At 39.8% G+C, this 26,630-nt stretch overlaps 1 protein-coding gene across 4 annotated transcripts in view; it reads left to right on the forward strand.

Moving 5' to 3' along the window:
• The window catches only part of LOC149307310 (zinc finger protein 609-like), an 87,992-nt gene that overhangs the window by 50,143 nt on the left and 11,219 nt on the right, over nt 1-26,630 (forward strand). For all 4 annotated transcript variants that reach the window (XM_089538867.1, XM_089538869.1, XM_089538870.1 and 1 more), the window contains exon 3: nt 12,198-12,423. In XM_089538867.1, the coding sequence (XP_089394993.1) occupies nt 12,198-12,423 (226 nt within the window). The remainder of the gene's footprint in view (nt 1-12,197; nt 12,424-26,630) is intronic.

Genomic DNA, 26,630 nt, shown 5'->3' on the forward strand with positions numbered 1-26,630 from the left:
AGTTGTTACAGTTAGAGTCTTTTCACTGAAATGACCTTGTACAGGGTTGACTCACGTTTGCCTTTTTCTTTTGTTATCTCAGCACCTGTGTCTGAGATCACCATGTTTCAGCAGTAGCTTTTTCTACTGTATAAACTGACTCACCAACTTCCCAACATTTGTATGGCGGGCAAGGTGCATTTGAAACTCCTGATATTATCTAGGCAGCAGGACACAACTATACATATTTCCTCCCCTGCACAGTCTTCTTTTAGAAAAGACTAGAACATGTGCTTGCCATGTTCCCCAGAAGTAGCACTGTGTTCACTGCCCCAGACATATTTGTAGGAGCCTGCTTTTATATTGGCTATGGAGTAAACTTTCTAGCTAACAGGCCACATTGTATCTACCAGATCTAGACATTAAGAAATTTGAGAGGTGAGCTCAATGCTTTCGATTTGAAAAAGGAAATGGAAGAAACAATGCAGCATAAGAATGCTTAGAACCAGATATAGCCTGTGCTCTTCTGTGTAGCTTAGTCTGTGGAAAATATATATTTAAAAAAATTATTGTATAGAACTAGAAAAATACAGGTTTTGACTTGGAAGCAGCTCTGTATTCTCTCACTCACAGCTGTTGTGGTCATCACATTTACCAGATAATTATTTCTAATTCCATTTAAAGGTATTGAGATTGCTTTGTTGCTTTTGAAGGAAAATTATTATTTTCTTCTCCTCTTAGTACATTTCTGTTTCCTCCAAAGAAGGCTAAAGTTAGAGCGAAAGTGCTAACCCCGTTCTTTCTTCTTGCTGTGCTGCGCTGCTGCTGCTGCTGGAATCACATAACAGTATACAGAAAGTAGATCAGCCTTTGCTGATCTAGTGTCCTCCAGGTGTCTTAGACTACAGTTCCCAAAATCCCTGGTGGTTGACTTCTAGTTTGGACTGGTGGGAAATGTTAATCCAAAACATGTGAAGGGCACCATATTGCAGAAGACTGAAGGTGACTATCCAAGCTTGGACTTATTGTGTTTCCCCCTACACACACATACTCTTGATCCTCTCTGCTTACTTCGTATAAACATTCCTTATACAGTCAGCCCTCCTTATTCATGGATTTTTTTATCCATAGATTCAAGCATCCACGGCTTGAAAATATTCCCCCCAAAAGTGTAAATTCCAAATATCAAACCTTGATTTTCCATTTTATTTAAGGGACACCATTTTGTTATGCCATTTTATTTAATGAGGCTTGAGCATCACAGATTTTGTTATCCATGGAGGGTCCTGGAATCAAACCCCAGTAGATATCAACGACTCACTGTAAAATGTGTTGTCTCTAGATAGAATATATCCTAATTTATTGGTAATTACTCCTTGGAGACAGCTCCTTATAAGCAAGCAAGACAGTGAATTAATATTGATAGGAATATTGTACATATGGAAGATGTTTCTTTTGATTTTTCTTTCAAGAAAGCAGCCCAAAGAATATCTTCAGCAGTATGTATCTCCTGTGTATATCAAAAGGTGAAATGGAAGCCTGAATCTATAGTTACTGATAACTCCATGTTGCTTATATTCGCAGTAACTAAGAAATCAGGCATGCCCTTAGTTCAGTTTAAAAAGAACATAGACCCCACACATTGATTGCCAAAATAGTCCCTGCCTGGCTGAAAGCCTGCTATGGAAAGTAGGTCATGCCAGCTAACTGGAGGTTGGTGCAAACACTTTGCCTGAAATGACCCTTACATCCATAAACTTTGCAGCTGGTCTCTCAGATTGTATTCCTTCATAGTTTAGACTCCTGCAGATAGAGCCACCAGTCAGAAGTAGGAACAGTTATAGTAATTCCAGAACAGCAACAGGAAGTATTTTTCTAAGCTATGAATTAAGTTGTATGTTTCAATAAGAGCAAATAATTTTATACTTTGAGAACATTTCCATGTCACACTTCTGAAACTGTATTTTGTTGCCACACAGCCAGCCTCTTTCATCTATCTAGTATCCAGTGTCATGTTGGTTTCTTATTATCAGCAAGGTTAATGCAAACTAGTGGAACATTGGCATTGCTGACTTTGCAGAAAGAATTTCTTTATCCATTGCAAGTTCTGTCAAAATTCACATGGTTAGGAATATTGAGGGTAAGTGATGAACTGATTTAGGCAACCATTTCATCATGCCCATGAAGCAGTCTTTTTTTGCTGTTTCCTGTTGTTATTATTTTAAAAAAAGACACCAGTTAGATCCATGCCATGCTTTTCTGAAGAATACCTGTAGAATGTCTTGCTTTGCAATTGGGAACAGGCAGTAGGAAAACATTAAGTAAAATTGGAAGCATAATTTTACAGCCATCTGCAGTCAGAATCCCATTTAACTCAGGTTTTCAGTTCAGGAAATGTAGTAAAAGCAGCTGTGTTGGCCATAAAACAATACAACAACAGCGATAACAAAATCCATCCTGTTCATAATACCATTATTGGGCTAACCAAAAGCCATAAAATACATCATGGTAGCTTTCTAAACTACACAAGGATCTTCTTCTTCATGGTCTCAGGGAAGCACACAAATGGGTTATTCTGGGCCTGCGCAGCAATTTCGGGTCCTACTGGAATCGCTAGGGAAGACTTTTGGGCAGTAGTTCTGCACTGTACAGGTAAGCAACCTATCCTTCACCATAGGGAAATCAGATTATGGTGCTGAGGTCCCAGTGGTTATTCCATCACCTAAAGTCATTTTTATACCTGAAAATGCAGACTTTCCCAATGCACTAAAAGCATTCTTCTGTCATAGTGACCTGTGACTTCAAACTGGAAAGATGCAAATATGGCTCTCAGAGAGGAGTACTTTGTAAGTTCAAATGGAGTAGCCAAAATAGCTCTGTTTTATTTCCTTTGTTCCCATTCAACTTAGAATCTTGAGGGAATCACATTTGAGTCTGTACATACTTCCTATAACACCCAAAACAAAAATGTAGTCTCAATCAAGATCACAACACTGTCACTTTATTGCCTCTGTATTCTGTTTTATCATCTTTGCCTGATGAAGAAGCTGTGAAGCTTTGAAATTGAGTGTGGCATATTTTATGCCTTTAGGTTGCCCAAAATAGGCATTCAGACATGGTTGTTGTTGGATCTTTCTGGTGTTTTAAAAAATTTAACTCATAGTTCTAAAATATCTTGTGTAACAGCTGAAGATTAGGAATGAAGGTAGAAAGAAAGAAACTATTAAAGTGCCTCTATTCAGCCATACTTTTGTTGGATGTTATGTGGATGTGGCCACATTCTCTAAGATGAACTTTTTTCACCACTGTTCCTTTCCTTCCTAATTTAAAGGGAACCAGGTTCCTAAGGTAAGAATAAACAGACTAAACATTTTGGAAGCAAAAGAGGTTCTTACTGCAATATGAATAGGGTTTTAGTTCTAACACCTGATGTCATCAGAAAAAATAATATATTACCTGTTTCCAGGTGGAAGCTAGACTATACAGCCTTCTGTCACACCATGATTTCAGCCAAAAAGTTGACTCTCTTCTTTCATGAAACTGTGGCTGCTTTGTGCTATTTGCATCTGAAATCTGTTTCATCCAGGACAACTTCCAGAGTCTGAGTACTTTATATTCTGAAATACAGCCAGCTCCGATGCAAGTTTTTCTCTCACTATTTATTCTATGATGTTGACTGGTTCTTACTAGTCCTAACTAGAAAGGAGTGAGAAACTTGTGCCTCTTCAAATGTTGTTGGATTGCAACTCTCATTGGTCTTAACCAGCATATCCAGTGGTTAGGAATGATGAGAGTAGTAATACAATTTAACTCCACCTCCCTACTTTGGGAGCTATTGTGACATTTGGAACCAATTCAAATTCATTTATTAAAACCAAATAGTCTGCCTCATTTCACAGCCTCTCAGTGTGTTGGTGAGCTGGCTGGATCTACTATTGCAGCTCTGGTTGCAAGTATCTTTTTTCGAGTCTGCCAAGGGGAATACTAATTTATTTATTATTTATACTATATTTATACTAAAGGAAAGCAAAAGAGCTATGGGAGTATGAGCTAATATTGGGTGAGTAGGTTTACCTGTTGCTATGAGGTTTTTTTTCTTTCAGAGGAAAAAAGGAGTACCTTCCTCTTGGCATTTATCAGCTGCCAATCTTGTTTTGATTGTTCATTCTGCCAATTGCATGTTACTTGTTTTAACTCTGAGAGTTAAATACCTGTGTTTTTGTAGTTATTTCTTACTGATTTTCCTGTCCTTAAGGAGGACATATAACTTTTGCTAAGATTTAGTAATGGAACTGATAAGCAGAATGTTCTCTAGAGTACATGTTTAATAATTCCTCTGGCCAGAACTATAGGCTGAGCATTTTGTTTGGCTAGATAGTACATTGGACTCTTGCTATCCATTGGGGTTTGGTTCCAGGAACACCCCCCCCCCCAAAAAAAATCCATATATGCTTAAATCCCATTATATACAGTAGAGTAATAAAACGCTGCCCCTTACATAGAATGGCAAAATCAAGGTTTGCATTTAGGGTTGTTGTTTTTTTTTTAAAATCAAGCTGTAGAAGGTTGAATCCCATGGATACAGAGGTCTGATTGAATGTAGTGAGGTGGAACTTCTCATTTGACCTTACAAAGTGGGTACTAGATTCCTCTCCTAAAAATAGGAACAAAGTAATTATGAAATGTATGCTATCAGTGTACATAAATGTACATAATGCACAAGTTTAGTTTGGCATTGGGCAACCCACACTGGAATGTGTGCAGTTTAAGATAAAATACGCTTGCTTTAGAGATGTCTTCAATCTCATGTGGTTTGGAAACAGTGAGCAGGGAAATAACTAGAATACAATTCAGTGCAAAGCTATGTTGTGGACAGAAGGTTTTCTTATTTGACTAAAAGTGATGGATGTTTAAGCAATAAAGATTTTGTCAGGTGGGCTATAGCATGATGCTTTCTTGTGCCAGGGTATTGTTGATGCTGTAGGTGGCCCAATATATTTCCTTCTACTGCTGTGCTCTGTATTCTAAATGAAAAAGATTCAGAAAGACTGCATGAAGCTGAGTTTAGAGTTTTTAACAATGAAGAACCACCTGGTAAGATTTATTCTAAAACAGGTATGTCTAGGTGCAAACCTATTTACAGTTGGCCCACCCCTTACATGGGCTTGCTTTCTGCGGACCTGAGTTCACGTGGAAGGCAAGCCCCAATAGAAAGAATGAGGCGGACGCCACACGAGCGCACCCCATTATACTTAATGGGATTTGATTATACGCTCAATTCCCCTTACGCCAGGGGGGGGGGAACGCATTGGGGAACCTGTAGAGCTAGATAGGGAGCTTTGGCTCTGGTCCCATCCACCTCCAGGCAATGTTAAACCTTGGTTTTCACCCAGGGACCTCAGTTCTTTTTTTCAACTGTAGCAGCCTTGTATGAATGTTCAATAAAGCTTTCATTTTCATTTGTCCAACATGTACGATTTTCAGCTATTCTGTGTTTTCTCCATTATTCATCTATTTCTGACTTGACCACTGCTTTCTTGATCACTCTCTATCTTTTATGTATGTTTGGCCATTCTGTGCTTTCTCATAGACAGCTATGTCTTTGACTGGCTAATTTAAGAAATTCACTATGTGCGTTGCTAAAATACTGGAGAGCAATGTGCACTCCCACTGTCTTCTCTGCCTAGGGGAATCCCATAATGTTGCTTCTTGTAGCCAAAAAGGCCACCCGTGTCTGCGGAGGGCAGGGGAGGATTCCTTTGGAAGATGTCTGCAGAGCACCTACCTGGTTGAAGCTGTTGACCTTGGTTTCCCACTACCAGCTTGATTCATGTTCTTAAGCTTATGCTACCTTTGGCAGTGCTGTCCTGCTTTCCTCCTTTGTGTGGCTTTTGACCTGCCCCAGCAGTACACCCGTTTGCACAACACTGCTTTCTCCCTTAGGGAGTAGCTTACTGATCTCTGATTTGTGTGAGTCACAGAGACCGTTGCTTATCTGTAACTGTAGTTCTTTGAATGGTCATTTGTGAACTCACAACCCTGCCCATCCTCCTCTTGTTGTATCCTGCCTTTCCTCAGTTTCATGGCTACCATGTATGGTAGCTACTGAATTGATGTCTCTGGGTGGGAACTGAGGTTTAAAGCTGCCTGAAAGTGGTCAGGATCAGGGTCAGGGTCAACGCTCTCTGTCTAGCTCTATAGGTTCCAAATGAGGCACTATGCAGGCACAGATGACCCATTTGTGTGAGTTCACAGATGACCATTCGGAAGGACTACAGTTAAAGGTAAACGACCTGTTTTCTCACTGCTGCCACTTTGAATAAATAGATGAGGGCCTTTCCTAAGCACTGTCTCTGTGTCTGTAAAAGGCAGGTTTTATTTTTCATTTAATTCAAGGAAATAGGTTCTTGGCATCAGAGTGAAATTTGAATGTTAGGCATGTCTTTTAACTTCCAGGGACCAGTTTTTCCTCACAGTGTTATTGTTGCTCATTTCAATACAGTGCGACTGTTATGAAACAACCAACAATAAATTCTAAAGAGTTCTAATGAATTATTACCATAGTGCAGTACTAAGCACATTCTAAATGTATGTGAATGATAGTTTCATTTTATAATTCCAAACACAGCCTACATTACAGTAGCTCCTGGAGCCCCACCTAGTTTTTTGGTGAGGAGGAAAGAGCATAAGGGATGTGGTGTGTGCATATTTTAAAATTTTCATATGCATTGGATATACAGAGGCACTAGGGACCACATAGCAAACATATGATGGCTAATGGAGCACACCAAGAAATTCCAAAAGAAAATCAGCATGTGCTTTATAAACTATAGCAAAACATTTGATTGCATGGATCACAAAAAGCTATGGAACTCTCTTAAAGATATGGAGTGACAATACATCTGATGGTCCTAATGAGAAATCTTTACTTAGAAGAACTGTTAGAACAGAATAGGGAGAAACAGTCCTAGTCCAACAAACTATTGTACAGCACAGGTTCTCCAACTTTCTCAGAAATGTTCATAAGCCAGTAGAGAGTGTATTATGTCATGGCCTCTTTAGTAACAGTGTCTTTCTTTCTTCCCTTTCTTTAAAAGCTTCAGGGAAGACTGAGCTACTCATGTTGTTCCCTCCTTCTCTCAGTGTTCCTCTGTCCTGACAGTTGATAAATGATACAGCATCTGTTCCACTGCAGAGTGAAATATGAAATCCCATAAAGCCGCCTCACTTATTAGATGGTTCTCAGCAAGCTGCTTATTATGCACTGTGGCAAAACACAGATTACAAATGTGACCAAATGATAATTAGCAAAGCTGGAATGGCAATTAGCATTCTTCTGCTGAGTGCCGATTACCTTTCAAAGTAGAAAGCAGCTGAACAGTTTGCAAACTTGCAGCTACCCTGACTCTTGTCTCTAAACATGCCAAGAAGTGCCCCAACTCTGCCTCCAGGGTTATGTTGTGGTGAACCCATTTTCATCTTCCAAGATGAATAGACTGTCCTTGGTCCCTTGCCAAATGTTCTGCTTTAATATGCTGGAAGGAAGGAACATCTGCTCAGGATTAGAAAACAGGGTTTTCTGGAGCAGCTGATTAGTTCCATTCTCTGTTCTCACAAGCAACAAGCAGAGGTGTCCTGTGCTTTCTCTGGCAATGTGACCTTCCTTTTTGGCTGACAGTACTGAGGACCCATTTTAGAGGCTTTCAGAGAGAATCATTCCTGCGAGCAGAAATGCTGGGAAGTATTGATGGTTACATATACTCCCGGGGCTGCCATTAGAGCTGTCAGTAGAAGTAAGGTCAAAAGTGCTATGCAGCTGAGATTGTTGTGAGGCTAGTGTATTGTCTCAACAAGGAAATTCTCTGTTGGCCCTGATGCTTTGTAGGAAATTCACCCCTGAAATCTTTCCCTGCTATCTCTGTGCTGAGAGTACAAGTGTGTTGTGAATAGTGTTTCAGTAGCCCCACACCTATCATTGTTGCCAGTCTTGAGTGTAGCGCCTGAGGAAGCAAAACAAATTGAGATGCCTTCTATGGGGTCAGAGTGGCTGTGCAACACAATATGTGACATTCTTTCCCCTCTGCCTGCACAAAGGACTTGAGAGAAGGGGAGTGCTTTATGTTCCCTGGGCGCATCCACTGCTCTTGTCTGTCCCACAGCCTCCCGCAGGCGGGTTTTGAGTGGGCTCTCACATGATAAAAGACTTCTATAAACAAACAAAAAAAACATCTTGCATATAGAAAGTAAGTCTGTTCTTCTCCCAAACATTTCAGTTCTTTTATCTATAGGGGTGTGTGTGTGTTTGTGTATGAGGAGTGGTTTAGGGAGCTGGATATGTTTAGCCTGGAACAGAGAAGGTTAAGAGGTGGTATTCTAGCCCTTTTTAATTATTTGAAGGGGTGGCGTATTGAGAAGGGAGCAAGCTTGTTTTCTGCTGCTCCAGAGAATAGGATATAGAACAATGGTTGCAAGCTACAGGAAAAGAGATTCCACTTTAACATTAGGAAGAACTTCCTGACAATAAGAGTTGTGGAATGTACTCCCTCGGAGAGTGAGGGAATCTCCTTCTTTGTAGATGTTTAAAAAAGGCTGGATGTCCATCTATCTGTTGGGAGTGCTTTGATTGTGAGTTCCTGCATGGCAGGGGGCTGGACTGGATCACCCTTTTGGTCCCTTCCAACTCTGTGATTCTGTCAATTAACTTTAACTCTGGTGAATCTCCCCTCAATCCTGCCTGAATTAGAAAACTCAGCTGCAGGGTTTTCATCTTGGTGGAACTAGACCCAAGATTGTTTTCTTTAACTGACTATGTTATGTTGCAGGTACAGTACCATCCATAAAACATGACACTAGAAAAAGTTTATATTATCTAAAGTGAATTTAACATGTCAGATCATAGAATCATAGAGTTGGAAGATACCACAAGGGCCATCCAGTCCAACCCCATTCTGCCATGCAGGAAATCACAATCAAAGCATCCCTAACAGATGGCTATCCAGCCTCTGCTTAAAGACCTCCAAGGAAGGAGACTCACACACTTTTGATGACTGAATTCCAAATCAGAATCCCAAGAACCATTTTAAAATACAGGTAATGAATTCATTGAATTACCACTCAACCATGGAAACCAAGTGGGTGACCTTGGGCAAGTCACACTCTCTAACCCTTAGAGTAGGTCCATGGTAAAAATCCTCTGAAGAAATTTGCCAAGAAAACCCTATGCTAGGTTCACCTTTGGGTCACCATAAGTTAAAAATGACTTGGAGGCACACAGCAAAAAATTAATTAATCACAGTCATATAACACATGTCCAAAAGTCACATTTTGATCCTACAAATCATGGTTTAGAGTAAGGATGGATCACTGGTTCTGTAGGTATTGTTGGACATCAGATCTCTTTGACTGTAGATAGCATATCTAGTGGTGAGGAATTGTGAGACTAGGAATCCATAATGTCAGGGCTACTGTTGCTCACCCATGGGAACATGCCATGAGTGTTCGTTTCCTCATGCTCTCTCTCATCTCCTATATTTAGGTAAATCCTGGCTAATGTTAATCTCCAGATCATGGGTGGATATTGCAGTCATGAGTTGAAAACTGACACTAACCTTACTTACTTTGGAATATTACCTCCTCACCCCAAACTGGTTTAATTAGCTAACATCTTGTACACTACAGTCTACCTGGCTGTAATTGAAGTGTACTGAGAAAGTCTTGGGCATAAATAAATACTATATGTATATAAATGTCTGGTCTTTTTTCCTTGTATGCTAGTTTCTATGTGTAGGAGTGCATTTTCATAAGAGAGCATGCAATTTGCAAATGGAGGTTTATATGAGTGAGCTGGTATAATCGAGATACAGGCTTTTACTACCTTTGAGAGAACTAGGCCATAAGCTCAGCTACCTGCATGGGGATATGCTTCCAGCTCAGTCACTGCAGATTAAATTCGTAGCTGGTATTAAATGTTTATCAGATTGGATTTGCTTTGTTCAGCTGTCCAGAGAAGGGATATACACAGAAAGAGAGAGAAGCAAATGCAGGCAAGCAGGCAAAAGACACTCTGGGTGTTTTGTTCTGCTATGTTAACATGACTGAAAGTGAAAATGCATCCCCAGAGCTCAGCATTGCCCACGTTCTTGGGCACCAAATCTTGCCAAAGGGGAGGCAGCTGTTTCCTCAGTTATTGCTTGTGTGATGGGGGCGTTTAATGAGATTGTGCTCACTGGAGGGTAAACATGAGTTCTTTTCCCTTTTTTCTAGCAGGGGCATTAGGTGACATAGTGATCACTCCCACTGTTTTCTTAGTCAAAATTTAGACAGCACTGTACCTGAAAATCGAAAGGGGGTTTGATAAATTATATGATATGTTTCAGACCCTCTGTTTCTCTGATTGCTGTTGGGAACACTGTAAAGATATCCTTATTTTGCTGGGCAAGCAGCACTGGGCACACAAGATTCAACTTGCTGTTTATCATTGCCTTTAATTGCTTAATAAAAAGATACAGCTACCAATGTGTGTGTGAGAGAGAGGTGGGAGGGAAGGGAGTTCAGCAGCTAAGGAGGATGATCTGGCAACTGTTCAAAAAACAGAATTAGTTTGAATGGGAAGTGTGTGGCTGTTGGCAGTCACGTTCCATAAATAACTCCTGATTTTATAGTCACGAATGCCCATGGGGAGAAGGGTCTAAGGTACCTCCTGGCAAAGGGACTATGAGATTTCTGCTTTTAGCTCATCTGAGACCAAAGAAGGGCAAGCTATAATCAGCAGCAAGCAGGCAGATTTCCCAGAGTGACAGCTTGAAGGTTTTATCCCTCTGGCTGGAATGTATGTGCTTACCAAGAGATACTCAGAGCCATTTATGCTGAGTGGCATGCGGTACAATTCTTGAATTAGTTGATGATTTGAGGGGCACCAAAAGCCAAATTGGAAATCTTCTCTGAGAAGACTGCATTCTGTGTTTATAGCCAGTGTTGTTATGCTACAGATCTTATTTCAGGACATAACGGTGATTTTATTTCTATGGTTATGGCTTAACTTTGAAGAACAAGATATTTTCATCCATCACTTTGTTTATCTCCTGCCTTCATCTCATAGTGGGATCAAGGTCACTCACAAAAAGTCAGAAATTAAAAACCTACAAAATTAAGATTAAAAATAAATAAATAACCAATTTAAAACATAACAAAATACAAATGCAGTGGCACACTAACTTTTCAGCCTTTAAAAAACAAACCTCAAAAACAAAACTGGAACTGCCATGCCCAAAATGGAAATACCATGCCAGTAGTTTCTAGCATAGCATCCTGCAGGAGGCCTCTAAGATTATTTTTGCACTTCTCTAGAGTTCCTGCACCCCTCATTTGCACTTTCCTCACCATATTTTTACCACAAATGGCTAACAAAACCTCTAAGCAATACACCTGGTCATTTTACTCCATTTCTACTCCAAAGCTTGTTCTAGGCCCACCTTGGAGGCTTTGTGAGCCATGTTTGCCTAATGGCCAAAATAATATACTATATATACTTCACTATAAGTTGACCTCATCTATAAGTCAAGGGTAGGTTTGGGGACCAGAATTATGGATTATGATATGACCCTGCATAAGTCAAGGGCATGTAGCAAAGGTTGAATCTAAAGGGTGGAGCAAAGGAAAACAAGTGCCAAAGAATTTATGAAATTCCAGCAGACATAACTGTTTACTCTCACCCTAAAGGCTGGATAGATGAGAGAGTAGAGGAGGGTCAGTATTTCCAAGATAGATTACACTCTTGCCTTTCACCAGGGTATGGTTCTCGTGTGTGTGTGTGTGTGTGTGTGTGTGTGTGTGAAAATACAGTACTTACACTGATCCGTGGATAAGTTGACTCAGATTTTTGGTGTCAATTTTTTGACTAAAATTTCAAGATTTATACATGAGTATATACAGTATGTATGTGGAAAAAAATGGGGAGAGACAAAAAAGGTTGGGGCAGCTTTCCAGGGTCCCATGAACCAAACTTGTACATGTTCTGCACCCTGTCTACAGGTTGTTCTAGAGTTTCTAGTGGCAAATGTATTAGATAAGATACCTATCCCTAAGGATAAGGACCATGTGCAGGCTTTTAAAGTTAAACTGTCTTAGTTTGTGGGATTCCGCGGTTGGAAGAGAGATTGAAATGTCTCCCTAGTCAACCATATGTATTTGTTGTAACAGTTATATTATCTCTTTTTCAGATGGAGTCTCCAGTGTCCACCCCTGCAGTGCTACCATTGCATCTTCTTGTCCCTGTTGTCAACAGTGATATATCATCACCATGTGAGCAGATAATGGTACGCACTCGCTCTGTAGGGGTAAACACCTGTGATGTGGCACTGGCTACTGAACCAGAGTGCTTGGGCCCCTGTGAACCTGGCACCAGTGTCAATCTGGAGGGTATCGTGTGGCAGGAGACAGAAGACGGTAGGTGTCCTTCAGTCTGTTTATTGTTAGACTAGTGCTAGTCAGCTATTGGATTTAATGCAGTTTCCAGGTTAGACCAGTTTTGCGTAGTCTTACGCAAAATGAAAGCATGTGCCAGAGGACTCAGTCATGTGATATTCTACTCTAATCTGGGCATTGTTGCTTTTTTAATTTATTTTAGGAGTGATCCTAACCAGGCTCCATTTTGTATGCAACAAACCATCATGTAGGGCTTGGTAAACCAGTGTAGTGTTTCAACTGGAGCTTTAATAATTGCTTGCCAGAAATTAAGCTGGCTGGGGCTGATAGAATAACGTTTTGAGTGTATTGTGTGTCTTAGTTTTGATTTAGAGCCTTCTGGGCATATACTTACCTTTAGTAATCACAGCCTTTCACTGTGAACTAGCACTTTGGATTGAGCTTTCTGGTCACTCTGGATTCAAGGACTTGACCATCCCCACCCCCCAATAATTTGACTTGATTTGCTGTTTTGAACCCATAGGTTTATGCAAAAGAGGGTCCCCCCCCCCCCGTTCAGTTTTATTGTGAGTGTTTTGCTCTGTGTTTAAGAACAACAAGAAACAAGTATCCCTTGATCGGAGGGCCATTTTATCTGCTCTTTGTTGTGCCTTATTTGAAGTTTACATTCTATCCACTATTTGTCCTTGCATTTTATAAACAGCTATTTCATTGTTCAGGTATAGGCTCTCTAAAATTGGTTCCTATTACAGATATGTAAACATGCTATGTCTTGGGAAAATGTTCATATTTTTGAAATGATTATGTTTCTTTTCCATGAAAGCCACTGCCACTGCTACCCCTGCCCCCCACCTGTACTGAAGACGTTTGGTTGCTTAGGCAGGTAGCCAGTGGGAACTGGGAAGGAGTCAATTATCTTGAATCAGAGTGCTGCAAAGATTGTATCTTGCTGAGATGCAGAATCTATATTCTTGGCCTGCTATAGATCCATCTTGATGTCATGCCAGGCAGAGCGGAGTTTACAGTTCTAATTTGAGAAAACACAGTTAGGCTAACAAATGTTCTTTTCCCAATTGCTGGGTCTGTATATGAGTATTCTCAATGAACTGTTGAATGCCTCTGATTTTTAAAAAAAGTTTTTGGATCACTGCCCTTTGTTCTTTTTTAATGTTTATTTTAGTTTCTATAGAATAAGCAACAATAAATTGTAACAATAACATCATAAATAATGTGCAGACAGATGTAAGTCTCTAAGCAATAAATAAAGTTTTGTTTCATAGGTTTTTTGTGGGTTTTTTGGGCTATGTGCCCATGTTCTAGAAGAGTTTATTCCTGAAGTTTCACCAGTATCTGTGGCTGGCATCTTCAGAGAATGTTTTGTTTTGTTTTTCCTCTTTGTGAAAATTGTCTGTCTTCAGTGTCAGTTGTTCTTAGTTCAATGTTCCACCAGGGATTTCATTCATTATGTCTTTCCAAAGTTTGACCTGTTGCAGTGTGGATTGTACTAGTAGTGCTGCATTGTTTACATAATTGATAATTGGAGACCACTATTCAATAAATTGTACATAGCTACCTTGACCATTTGATCTTCTGGCGTTACCAATGAGCTTTTCCATTTGGGATCCATAGATCCGAAAGCCTACAGTACTAATTATGTACAGTAAGATTTCCTGCTTTCCACTTTCTGGCAATTGCAAGTCTAGTAATTTTGAGCAGAAAAGTAATGATTTCTCTATTTTTCAGTGATTTATTTTCCTTTAGGAATGTAGAGAGCAGAAATTGAGCAGGGTACCTTTCTATTTTCTGATTTGTAATCTTGGATATTATGTGAACAATTATAGATCGGATATTTCTTGGCATTGGGCAGTGTATCAACAAATATAGATATGACCCTCTCTCACCATAGCCTTTCCATTGCTCCGGGTCCTAGTCTCTGGAGCAGCAGAAAACAAGTTAGCTCCCTCCTCAATATGACATCCCTTCAAGTATTTAAACAGGACTATCATATCACCTCTCAACCTTCTCTTCTCCAGGCTAAACATCCCCAGGCTAAACACAGTATTTCAGGTGGGGCCTGATTGGCATGTGAGATTGGATACAGTAGTATGATACAATATGTAAGGGTTCTTCTGACAGCTTCACCTAGTCTTCAGCCCATCATAAAGGTAAAAATGAATGTACTCTGTAATAAAAGAGTTGATTCAGTTAGTCAGGATGGAAGACGTTATTTTGGCATCCTGATTGATGATAGCAATGAGTTTGAATACTTTTCTAGAAGGGTTATTTTCTGTTGTTTTGGGAAGGGTAATGATTCTTGATAATTTCTAGCTAGTTGTTGTTGGTGGGCTTGACACATCAGTTCATTATGGAGGGCTGCTGTGTAGGGGGTTAGATCGGGTATGAGAACTTTGTAAAATTATCTACTGAAGTCTTCTGGACTGAGTGATTTCCCAAGTTTAAATCGCTGATTGCAGTTTTGATTTTTGTTTTGTTTTGCTTTGTTGAGAGCCACTTTAAGTTCAGCCTTTAATTTTGTTAAATTAAGGAATTTAATTAATCGAATGATGTCCATATCTACAAATGTTTCTGAGGAGTCTTGGTACAGAATTCTTGGATTTCTTTTAGGATCTCAGATATTTTGGATTTCACTATTGCCTTTTCTGTGGTAATGTTTGGGGTTATTATTTTTCCCCTGCTCCTTTTTGACCAGGCATGCTAGTAACTTTGAGGACTTGTTATTTTTCTCATAGCAGTAGGCTTTTGTATATTGCAGGGCAGTCTGAGATCTTTCATGTCTAGCTGTTTAAGTTCTGATTTTTTAAAATTGATTGTGTATGAGTTAGGACAGCAATCTACCTCCTGCCATGCAGGAACTCTCAGTCAAAGCATCCCTGATAGATGGCCATCCAGCCTCTCTTTAAAGACCTCTAAGGAAAGTCTTTTATTATTTCCTTAATAAAAAGCCCTCTCAATACTGACTTTAGGGTTTCCCATAGTAATGCCCTGGGAATTTCAGGGTTTCTATTTTATTTATTTTAAAAAAAGTGATGACATCCTTTATAGACTTAAATCTGGTATCTAGTAGTAGATATGAGGAAAATCTCCAAATTCAAGTGGGTTGTGAATCCATTTCCAGAATCCATTCTAGTATTAGGGGTGCATGGGCAAAGTAAAGGATGTAGCCTATTGAGACATTCTTTATTTCTGGTGAGATTGTTTTGTTAACAAAGAAATTGTCTTTCTTTGATTAAGACTGATGAACATGGGAGTAAAAAGTATATTCCCTTTCACCTTGGTGGAGGGTCCTCCCTGGATCTGATTAGCCCATTTCATATACAGTCAGCCCTTCTTATACACAGATTTTTTATACACGGATTCAAGCATAAATGGTTTGAAAATGTTTAAAAAAAGTATTAAATGTCAAATATCAAATCTTGATTTTCCATTTTTTATAAGGGACACCATTTTGCTATGTCATTATATTTAATGGCACTTAGTATTGGAACCAAACCTCAGCATATAACAAGGGTCCACTGTATGCTGTCCAGTGGCAATAAAGGGGCCATTGAAGGTATGAGCTATCTTAATTTTGGATCCATTATAGTGTTGAAATCACCACCAACAATTACCTCTCCTTAAGAAACAGTGTTTAACGTGTGTAAGAAATTCTTCATGAATTTGTTTTGGTCTTTGTTGGGGGCATAAAAATTTTCCAATTTTGACAGCATGGCCCATAATACTCACTTAAGGGTAAGGTACCTCCCATCAGTGTCTTTTTTTAATATCATGCAATTTAAGTGGAATTTTTCTATCCCAAATAAGTGTCAATCCTTTGGCTTTCCCTATCTCATCCAGCACATACTGCTCCTCAAATTTGCTTCATTATTTTGGCACATCTAGTCATTTATCCCAGCCATTTATGGTATCAGGTGTTTCAGACAGAAGCATGAATTTGTGGTTCCTTCACATGGTTCATCTGGCATGGGGACTGGAGGGACACATCACAATCCTTTCAGTTGGTGCACACTAGCATATAACTATATACAAATAGACAAATAATTAACATAAATCAACATGAACATGACCAAGAAGAGGGAAGTACCATCAAGGTCCAGCCTGCTCTGGAAAGGAGAGGACAAATGTGTTTGGCTCATCCTGTCTTTTCCAGTATGTAGCCTCCTAGTAATATAAAGTGGGAGAGATTGGAGTTGCAGGTATGTGTAAACCCTTGAGTACTTCTACTGATCGAAGCTTCTGATTGGGTTGAAATAGAGTTGTCTATAGGGAGTCTTGCGCTTAGGGGCATTGCACTCCAGGTGCGCATCTCAACATGGCAGCTAGGTTGTTGTTTCACATTGTCAACTTGGATTATTTCAAGATGGCTGCCTCTCCCCACGTTGACTGTGTCTGTGAAGTGCAGGGAGTCCATGCAGTAGATCTCAAGCAGTTAAACAGGCAAGTCAAATGCAAAAATGGATTCCAAAAGCTCAGTTTTTTTGTATTTTGGGATGGTTTTTCTGTTTCCTTTCTGTCTGAATGTTTTCCATTCTATTTGTTGAGGATCAGCAGTAGGACGGAGTTCTCTTCTTCTTTCTTCTTCTAAATCTTTAGGAACTTGAATGTCCAGAGCTAAGACAACATGGAAACTATTGTGTTAGCTTTACCTTTTGTTATTATTAATTTGGAGGGGGAAAACAGTGATATCTTTATGTAGTAGCGTGGTTAGGGGATGGAAAATCCATCTCTTTCTGATGGTTTCTGGTGACAAATTTTGAAATACCTGAATAATGTTGCTGTTATATTTGAAATTTGGCGTAATGTTGAGCTTAGTGAGAGTTAAGGCTTTTTGGGTAGTGTGCAAGTCGGATGTGAATATCTTTGATTGGTTTGTTGGGTGGCTGTGGAGGGAGTGTGGTTCTATGGGCACATTAGATGTTGGAGTCTTGCAGGGCCAGTTCAAGGAATTGTTAATTTATCCACTTTGCTTGTGATACAACTTATTGGATTCTCTTGCTCTGCACCCTCCTTGAACCCATGAAGGTGGATATTTAACCATCTCCCTTTACTTTTTAAGATCCTCCATCTTATTAATCAGGTAGGTGTTCATCTCTTCCAGATGTTGAAACTAACTTGAGAGAATCAGCCTTTTTTTAGTGCTTTGGTTGAGTTCTTCTGTATTGTTTATTCTTTGCATAGGTTGTGCAGACAATCCTTCTGGAGGTCTTTTACAAGGTTTTCTCATAGCTTTTCTATCAAGGCTGGATACAAGAGGTCAGCTATTTCTAGAGGGCCATTTCCCCCTCCTTACCCTGATTTTCTTCACCATACTCTAAGCTTCTGATATGATCAGGACATTTTACATGATGGTAAGGGAATGTATGAAAACTCTTCTATTGTCATATTTATCAGGCTCATATTTCAACAGAATTAATGTACAGCAGAACTGTATTTTGCAGATCTACCTGTCCAGAGGGTCAAAATGATGTAAAATATGCCTATTTGTACTTTGTGGCAGTAGCAATAATGACAGTTTTACAATAATGATAATTTGTATCTCTCATTACAAATGCATGTCCATTTTTCCTTCTGCACATGTTTCAGAGAAAGCCACTTCAGGAGCCAGATGGGGGCATGACACTTGTCCAGTGTTGTTGGCTTCCATCCTTCTTGCCATCTGGCTCTAATGGTTTTTTTTGCAGTCTGTCTTTCCACGTTAGTCTTTTATAGAACAGCTATAATTTCAGATCTTGCCTAGAAGGTATTCTGTAGGAAACACAACTTAACTATTTTTAGCCTGTACTCATTCAGTGAATGTGTGCAGAGATCTTGCCTGCCAGGCTACTCTGGCTGCTTCATGGTCCCTCCTGTCAGAAGTAATACGTCTTTTCACATCAGAGGCTCTGCATCCTTTAGCTCAGTTCTTGACTATCACATCACCGACTGATTGTGTGCAGGTTCTGGTTGTGTACATAGCAAGTGATTGGTTCTCCCTGGCTTTTGCTTCCAGCCCACCAACCCAAATTGCAATGGTACTTGGATTACAGGTTACTATCAACAGTTTTATTATTGGAAGATATTCCATTTATGCAGTACATGAAGCTGAGATAGAAAAATATACAGGCTACAATAGCTGTGATTTATTTTCTTTGATCCATTTATTACTAAAAAGAATTAAGAAAGATCCATTGTTTTGTTAAAGGATCACCACCAGGGCACCCTTTGATTTTTGACATACAGTCACACCTAAATTTTTCTCTTTAGTCTATGTAATGCTGCTGTTCTCCAAGTGTTCACAAAATATATTTTTATGTACAAGTGGAATGGTGGTTTGCGTGTTGGATTATGACTCTGGAGATTCACAGCTTGGCCATGAAACCCACTGGGTGACTTTGGACAAGTCACACTCTCTCAGGCTCAGGGGAAGGCAGTGGAAAACTTCTGAACTTACCTTGCCAAGAAAACCCCATGATAGGTTCACCTTAGGGTTGCCATAAGTCAGATGTGAGAGCAACAACCCAGTAGATGTCAGCCAAAAATGAAAGTTAGTAAAAAGGCAAAGAGTGGCCATGGATAGATAAAATGTGCCCATACAACAGTTGAAGCAGGATTGATTAGTGGGGGCCAATGGTACCCAGTTTGCCACTATTGTGGCAGTTGTCTGGCATGGCTAACATATGAAAATACTGTTTAAAGTCTCTCTTGCTTATCTCCATGTTTGCCCATTAATTTTATGAATTTGTGGCAAATAAGAATCTCTTCCGGTGGTCTGGCAACCACTGAGACAGAAAAGAAGCTGGAGCCTTCTTTTTCAGGAGAACCTCAGATGGCCAATGTTGGTAATTTTCTGCAGTTATTTAGCTCTTCTCTGCTTATTGGCAATCTTTTCATTTCCTGCAACCTGAGTTGAGATTCCATCTTCTGCTTCAGGTTGTGTAATCTGCCATGATCTCCCAGGAGGGCACAAAATAGGAAATGTTTCCTGTTGGGGCATATAAAGAAGTGGGCCATAGCTCTTAAGGTGTCCATATTTGAACACCACCAGCTTCTGAGGCTGTCAGCATATATGTGAAGGTTGTTGCACTTTTCTTCTCTGCTGCATGCTCCAAGTGCAGCTATTTCATTGCTTAACCTTCTCGCTGCTGCTTATTCTATCTGCATGTCTTTCACGGGACTGTGTTGTGTTAAATACCTCTAAGGACATTTTAAGGCATTTAAGACAGCTGTTGTAGCAGTTTCCCTAATTCTGTGAGGCGAGAGTCTGAGCTGCTGAGATCATTAATGGATCTAATTATGCTGGAATGCTGCACTCCACTTGCTGCCTTATGAGCTGCCAGGTTCCTCTTTGCTTTTGCTGTGATTAATGCCACCTGGACTGAAGCCGGGTAACTGTCAAGAGAGCCTCTGGTCCCCCCCAGTCCTGCTGCTCCTCAGGGGCAACCAATTTCAGCCAACTCCTAAAACTGAGATTCAGGCACCATCATCACTGCTCACCTGGGAAATATCTCAGCCAATAGCCGTAATGCTTGCAGCTAAAAAAGCCATTGTCTGACATGGAGATCTTCATAGCAACAAGGATCACTGCATGGCAACAGCAGCTGCTGCACAAAGGAAACATCAGAAGCCTATTTCCTCCAAACCTCTTTTCCTTTCCTTTTATCTTGAGGATGTGAAGCACTCTGGGTTACTGATCCCCCCCCCTTTTTTTTTTTTGGAGAGGTGGTACATTTTCTTTGAAAGAGGACATGTCATTCTTTCAAGGAACTGGGTGTGGAGGGGGGAAGAGAAGAGGTGATGCTACAATGTTGGTTTATGATATATTATAAATCTTTTGAATTTTGCGTAATTAAAAATCCTCTGCAAGAACTTCAGACTTCTTTCGCTTTACTTGCTTTTTATAAAATCCTGTCTCTCCATAAGGTCCAGTTGATTATAAGCATCGGGAAATGTTTTGGGGTTGGGTTTTTTTAGGGGAGGAATAGGTGTATTTGGAGAAAGCAACACATAGTTCTCAAGTTGCAGTTTCCTCTTTCTGCCAATAAAAATCAGGGTTCAGGTGTTCTTTGTTTTAAAGGTAGAAATGTGCACTTTATTACTGGAGTCAAATAGAATATATTTGTTTTTATAACACACATTTATAGCTATGATTGCTTTACACAATAAATTAAACACAAGAGTTTACAATCCAATAGATTGACACGCAAGAAAAGGAAGTAATAGATAGGGTGATAAGACTGAAACTTTTTTCCTTTTCATTAAGAAAAATCAAGTTGATTTGCTGTTGTTATTGACACAGTGGCAGAAGGAGTCACTTTTGGTGATGCCACAAGCACTCAGAGCCTTTGACATGTGAACAGAAATGAAAGTAGGGTGGAAATGAAAGCTTTCGAGTTCTAGAAAAATGTCTTATCCTCAAAACAGAGCACTTCCTTGGGGACTTCCCCTCCAAAGAAACAAACAACTGAGTTGGTTTATATGTGTTATATAAAAACTATAGCATCCAGAGATCTGTGATCTAAAATTATCTCTCATTGTTCACAGTTGTCTCTGTTTGACTCTGAACTGGAAAGCTGTGTAAGGGCTGCCCTGACCAGTCCCTCAGAGAATCCTGGTTCTGCAGCTGGATTGATTTTTTGGCAAACTGCTGCATTGCTTAAGCCTTATGAAAATAGGGATTATAACCCCAGTTTGATTTAGGATGTGCTAGGAAGGCATTTTAGAAACAATAGCAAGGACAGAGTTACTGCCTGGATTTGATGGGTTTGCAATGCTGCAACGGTCTCTCCTTCTCCAGTATTATAGTAATTGTGAGTGCCTTCATCAAAGCCAGCTCTGAATTGTTTACTGTTTCACCAAACATGGCTTCTTTCCCATTCCCATCTTCTTCCCCTTCCTTCCCCACCGGGGTGGTTCCTATAGGCATAGGATGCGTTAAAAGGCTGCTTTGCAAATTATCTTGCATTTCACAAAATAATTCAGTATTTATTGGCCGAGGGAATCTGTGTGCGTGTTTGTGTGTGTGAGATTGATTGAGATAGGTTAAATCTAGGACACAGTGTGTCAGGCAGGAGTTACAATTAGTCTTGTGCTTTGTTTGGTTGCCAGAGCAGCAGGCAAAGGGAGGGGGCAGTTCAGCCACCGCTGAGGTCTCTGCTTTACAGAGCTCTTCATCTTTCTCCTGTGATCATGGCAGCGGGCAAGCTGCCAGAACGTCCTTCCTAATCTGACCTGCCAGCTCAGAGATGGAAGCAGCTGCTGGCATCTTGCCACACAATTAACTTGTAAGGCTCTGCAGGAAAGCAGTGTGTGAAGCTTGAGCATATAAAGCCTTGAAAAGCAGCCTCGCATCGGAAAAAGCGAGTGCCTCCTTCGACGATGGTGACACCTGCAGGAGGAGAGATCCTGGAGCACCAAGAAAGAAGGATGGCGGTGGTGTGGGAACCGGAAAAATCCACATTGGTGTCTGGGGAGCCAGGGTGTTGACGGCTTTTCCAGTCTACACAGAGCCCTTGCATTCCATTAATGGGAAGGGATCAGTTCATTCCCTATCAGAGCTGTTCCCAGATCTGAAATATAATGATCTGTTGCTCTGGGATATGAATTTGAGTGGCTTCTTTTTCTGCCCCCAAATGGCCTGGGGTTCTGAGCTATATAAAATCAGAATCTTCATATCTTTTACTGTTCTGTGTATAAAAGGAGACATCCTCTTAGTCACTCCCCTGATGTGCTTGCCAAATCCAGACTACTGTTGTAGAAGTTTAGTCTCTGGTGTTTACAATTGCCTGGTAACCAGGTGATGCCTTTTAAAGTCTCTGTGACACTGAAAAGACAAATTTGAGATTCAAGCTGTATTGGATGTAAAGCAGAGGAGAAATTCACCTTTCTTCTGGTGGGAAAATTGTGGATTATTCAGTCTAAACACAAATTTGCATTTACTATATACCTGCTATGTACATGTATATGTACATAAATATGTACAAATATACATTTGCCTGGTACATATAATAGTTACATATGATAGCATTACACACTGCAAACATGCGTTCCCCATCAAGCAGGGGTAGGCAAAATGTGGCTCTGGTTTGCATGTGGGCCCTTCAAACCTGTTTTTGTGGTCTTAATCCCTACAGACTCCCCTGACTGCCCTTGTATGGGTACAGAAAATAAGTTGTCTGTCCTGGAACAGTCCAGCAGTGTCAATTTTCTCCTTAAAATAAGTTGAGGGGGCTTCTGACCTGTTTAATATAAAAATACTGATTCTTCAAAACCAAAGGTAAACTTCTGTTTGATGAATTTCTTTTGTTTCTCTCTCTGTCTGTGTCTTCTCCAACCATCTCAGGGGTAGGAAATTGCCCCCTGGACCCACTTCAGTTGCCCACCACTTTCTGACATCACATATACATGATACTCAGTTAGATCCACTGGTTTCCTTTACTACTACTTTGCTCAAGTTCTCATTGCTTCTACAGTCCAACTCAGCAAATGAGTATAGCAACTTGCAGTATTTTTCAGCTTGTAAAGAGAAATTTAATTATCATGGCTGTGGATTGACTCCTTACATGCTTTTAAGATGAGGTGGGGCAAACTAGCAGTTGCTGAACTCCATCTTCTGCTAGTCTTGACCATTTGCCATGCTGTCTTTGCTAATGGTAGTTGAAGGTCAGAAGCGTCTGCAGGGCCACCAGCTCTCCCACATTTATTTAAGACTGCACCCTAGAAGAAGTGTCACACTGAATATTTTCTAGGTCACATCCTAGTTGTCAGACTGACTGACTTGCAATAAGAGGAAAATTATTATTATTATTATTATTATTATTATTATTATTATTATGCTTTAAATTATTAAGCTTTATTTATGGCATATCTCATCTGCATCTGTTTTCAAAGAAGGGAATGTTTGCCCAACTATCTTGAGTTCAGTAAAACTTGCTTAGATTTTGTCTTTATAACTATTACTGTGCTACTTATATGTTTCTTATTATGCAGTTTTCTTCCTGGATATTAAGACAGGTTTTCCTCCTATCAGTTTGAACTTTCATTTATTGCAGTTTCTTTTTAAATTGTGTTACCTTTCAGGCTTCAAAATGTTGGCACTCCCTTTGTCCAGATTCAAGAAGCAGAATGTTAGAGATTTCACATTGATTCAATCCAGTTTAAATACCTAGATTACTTTTGTATCTGTAGTTGGTATGAAGAGAACCAGTGTGTTGTAGTGGTTTGAGTGTTGGACTGGGACTCCGGGAGACCAGAGTTCACATCTCTGCTCAGCCTCTTGATATTTTTGAAGTCACACTCTCTCAGCCTCAGAGGAAAGAGCAATAGCACACACACCCTTTTGAACAGCCTTGCTGAGAAAAACCTATTAAAGGGAAGCCATAAGTAAAAAATGACTTGAAGACATGCAACAAGTTGGTGGGGAAATATGGGTCAAATCAAAGATGGTAAACCTTAATTTTTTAGATTATAGCTCCATGGTTGCTGGTGGATAGTAGGAGTTGTGCTGCAAAACTGGTAACCTTTTCAGGCTCTGTAATAAATACATGTACTGTAGGCACTGCCATTCTAAAAACCTTTGCATGTTCTTCCCATTTTAAGCACATTCTCTCCTCCAGATATATATAAAAATATTTTAAGAGGGTTTTGTATAACAATAACAACAACAACAATAATAATAAACATGTCCAGTTTTCTAATTTCTGTGACAGAGCTGTGTTAGAGTTCACTATTGCTTCTTTATTGGCAATTTTATCTTGATCAGCTCAGTCTTACATTAAGTTTCTGTTGTTAGATAAAAATCCATCACTATCATTAGCCGTGTTCAAATTTGTCACTGTTTGTATTTGTGCATACCTGCATATATGAGCTGGTATATCTGTAAATATGTTGAGATAGACTGTATTTCTGGTCTGTGGGCTATATTATATTTTATTACTTCTTTTATCTCTGTAGAGATATAACTGTACTTAGCTGCATTTCTGCCTGAAGTTGCTATGTGTGATTTTCATCTTTCTCAGATAAGAGCGCACTGTTTAGTGGGCCTAGGCTGGTATATGTAAATTAGTGATACGGTAGTCAGAATAGGTTACCATCAGGAGGAAATATCCATTTGAGTTCATCTGCTAATGGCATGGAATTAATTAACGTAATTGTTTTCTGATGGAGAAATGTTTAGACCAGGCTGTTCATAATACCGTATACAACCAGAAAGTCAAAATTCTCGGCTCACATTTAAATTATGTGTGTCAGTACACTTATACAAATATGTTTATTTCATGATGTTTCTCAACTTACCTTTTTTATTCTAAACCTAATATTTGAGGTTCAGCTACTCATGGAATTTTCTGGCAATGAACAAAGGGAGGAAGCTGTTACAATGAATGGGAATAGAGCCATTGAATATGGACAAGTAGACCTTGTCAGGAAGAGAAGCTTCACATTTTGCACCTTTATTGTCCTGTAGAAATATTGCCTGTGTTCTTTGAAGTATCTCAGTCACCATGAGGGCTAGAAATGTGTATGCACAGCTTTTAAAACTGTATACCTGCAAAAGCAAGAAAATAATTGTCTGATGTCTGCTGGTTACATGAAACCTTCCTAGGTGTTGTAGCTTACATAACCTTTCACTATGGGAGCCAAACTGGATCTGATTCATAAATGGTACTTGGCATTCCTGGCATAGAGAGTATAAATGGATGCCAAGTATGTTAGTACTATGTCTGCACCCCTGCCAAAAGTAAATAGGAAGCTGCCTGTAGCAGCAGGTCAGACTACTTTCTCATTTAGCCTTGCATTATCTACTCAGCATGGAGTAGTGGATCACAACTCTGGAGACCAGGGTTCAAATTCCTGCTTGGTCATGGAAAACCACTAGGAAACCTGGGACATGTCACACTCTCTCAGCCTCAAAGGAAGGCAAAGGCCAAACCCATTTGTACAAGTCTTGCCAAGAAAACTCTGTGATAGGTTCACCTTAGGGTTGCCATAAGTCATAAATAACTTCAGGGCACCCAACAGCAACAACATTCTATTGGCAGCCTCTCTCTAAGGTCTCAAGGATATTTCTTTCCCATCAGTTTCTGCCTGCTGATCTTCATTGGAGATACCAAGGATAGACTTTGCCAATGTTATGTTGGCATAATATGGCACTATGGTTTATTTTCCAAATCAAAGTCATGTGTTTCTCCGCAGTGTCCAGAATCCTAAGAGTGTTTCAAAGAACTGTCATGAACACATTCAAACAGAACATTGACTAGCAAACAGATCATGTTTCATCATTATTCCCATTCTCTCTACTTTCCACATCTTCTGTTACAAAAATTGTAAGCCATTTCTTCAATTTGAGAAATGGAAGTATCCCCTCCCTGCCTGAATTTTGTTTTCTACACTTAAAATTTCAAATATTTGCTCCTTTAAAGTCTCCTGAGTAGTCTTTAAACTGGATTTGCGGTTAGGAGTATCATAAATGTGCTCTAAAAATGTTGAGACTAAAATTCTTCTTCGTGGTCTCTGCGAAGCACACAAATGGGTTATTCTGCGCCTGCGCAGCATTTCTGGATCCTACTGGAATCGCTAGGGAAGACCATTTGTGTGGATTCGCAGATGACCACTTGAAGAACTACAGTTACAGGTAAGCACCCTGTCCATATTAGCATGTGGCCTAAGACTAGAGTGCTTACAAGCAACTTCTATAGAATCACCTACTCAAAATTTGAAAAAGTTAGTATTTTGGACTACGCTCCCCACTGATTAGTGGCCAACTGAAGTGTTCTGGGAGTTGGAGTAAAACAACAACAACAACAAAACAAATAACGTTCGTATGTTCTACACTAAAATCTGTTTTCCACTCATAGACCAGGATTTTGAAACAGCATTAAAAGTATTAATTATTCCCTGGGACATGTTTGGCCTTGCCCAGAGCCTGTACTTCCAAGCCATGCACCTAGGAGAATAAAGGCCAGCTCTCACACTTGGTTTACCTATGGATGGGGCTTCAGCCTTATGTAATTGCTTGAACCAATGTATTTGTCAATCTAGATGGCTGTTTTTATAGGGATAAATTTTTAAAAGGTAACTCTTACCCTGGCCTTTTGATAGCATTAGCCAAAACATTCACCAAATGACAGCTTCATTTACCAAATGAAGATTTGGCTCTTGAATTCAGTTGTTAGTAAAATAACCAAAGCCAAACTCTAACTGCCAAAATGGAAATTCAGTAGTAGTTTGTTAAAAAT

The sequence above is a fragment of the Sceloporus occidentalis genome, unplaced genomic scaffold (assembly GCF_023333645.1).
Source record: "Sceloporus occidentalis isolate IW3139 unplaced genomic scaffold, rSceOcc1.0.p SCAF_9, whole genome shotgun sequence".
In the NCBI taxonomy this organism is placed as follows: domain Eukaryota; kingdom Metazoa; phylum Chordata; class Lepidosauria; order Squamata; family Phrynosomatidae; genus Sceloporus; species Sceloporus occidentalis.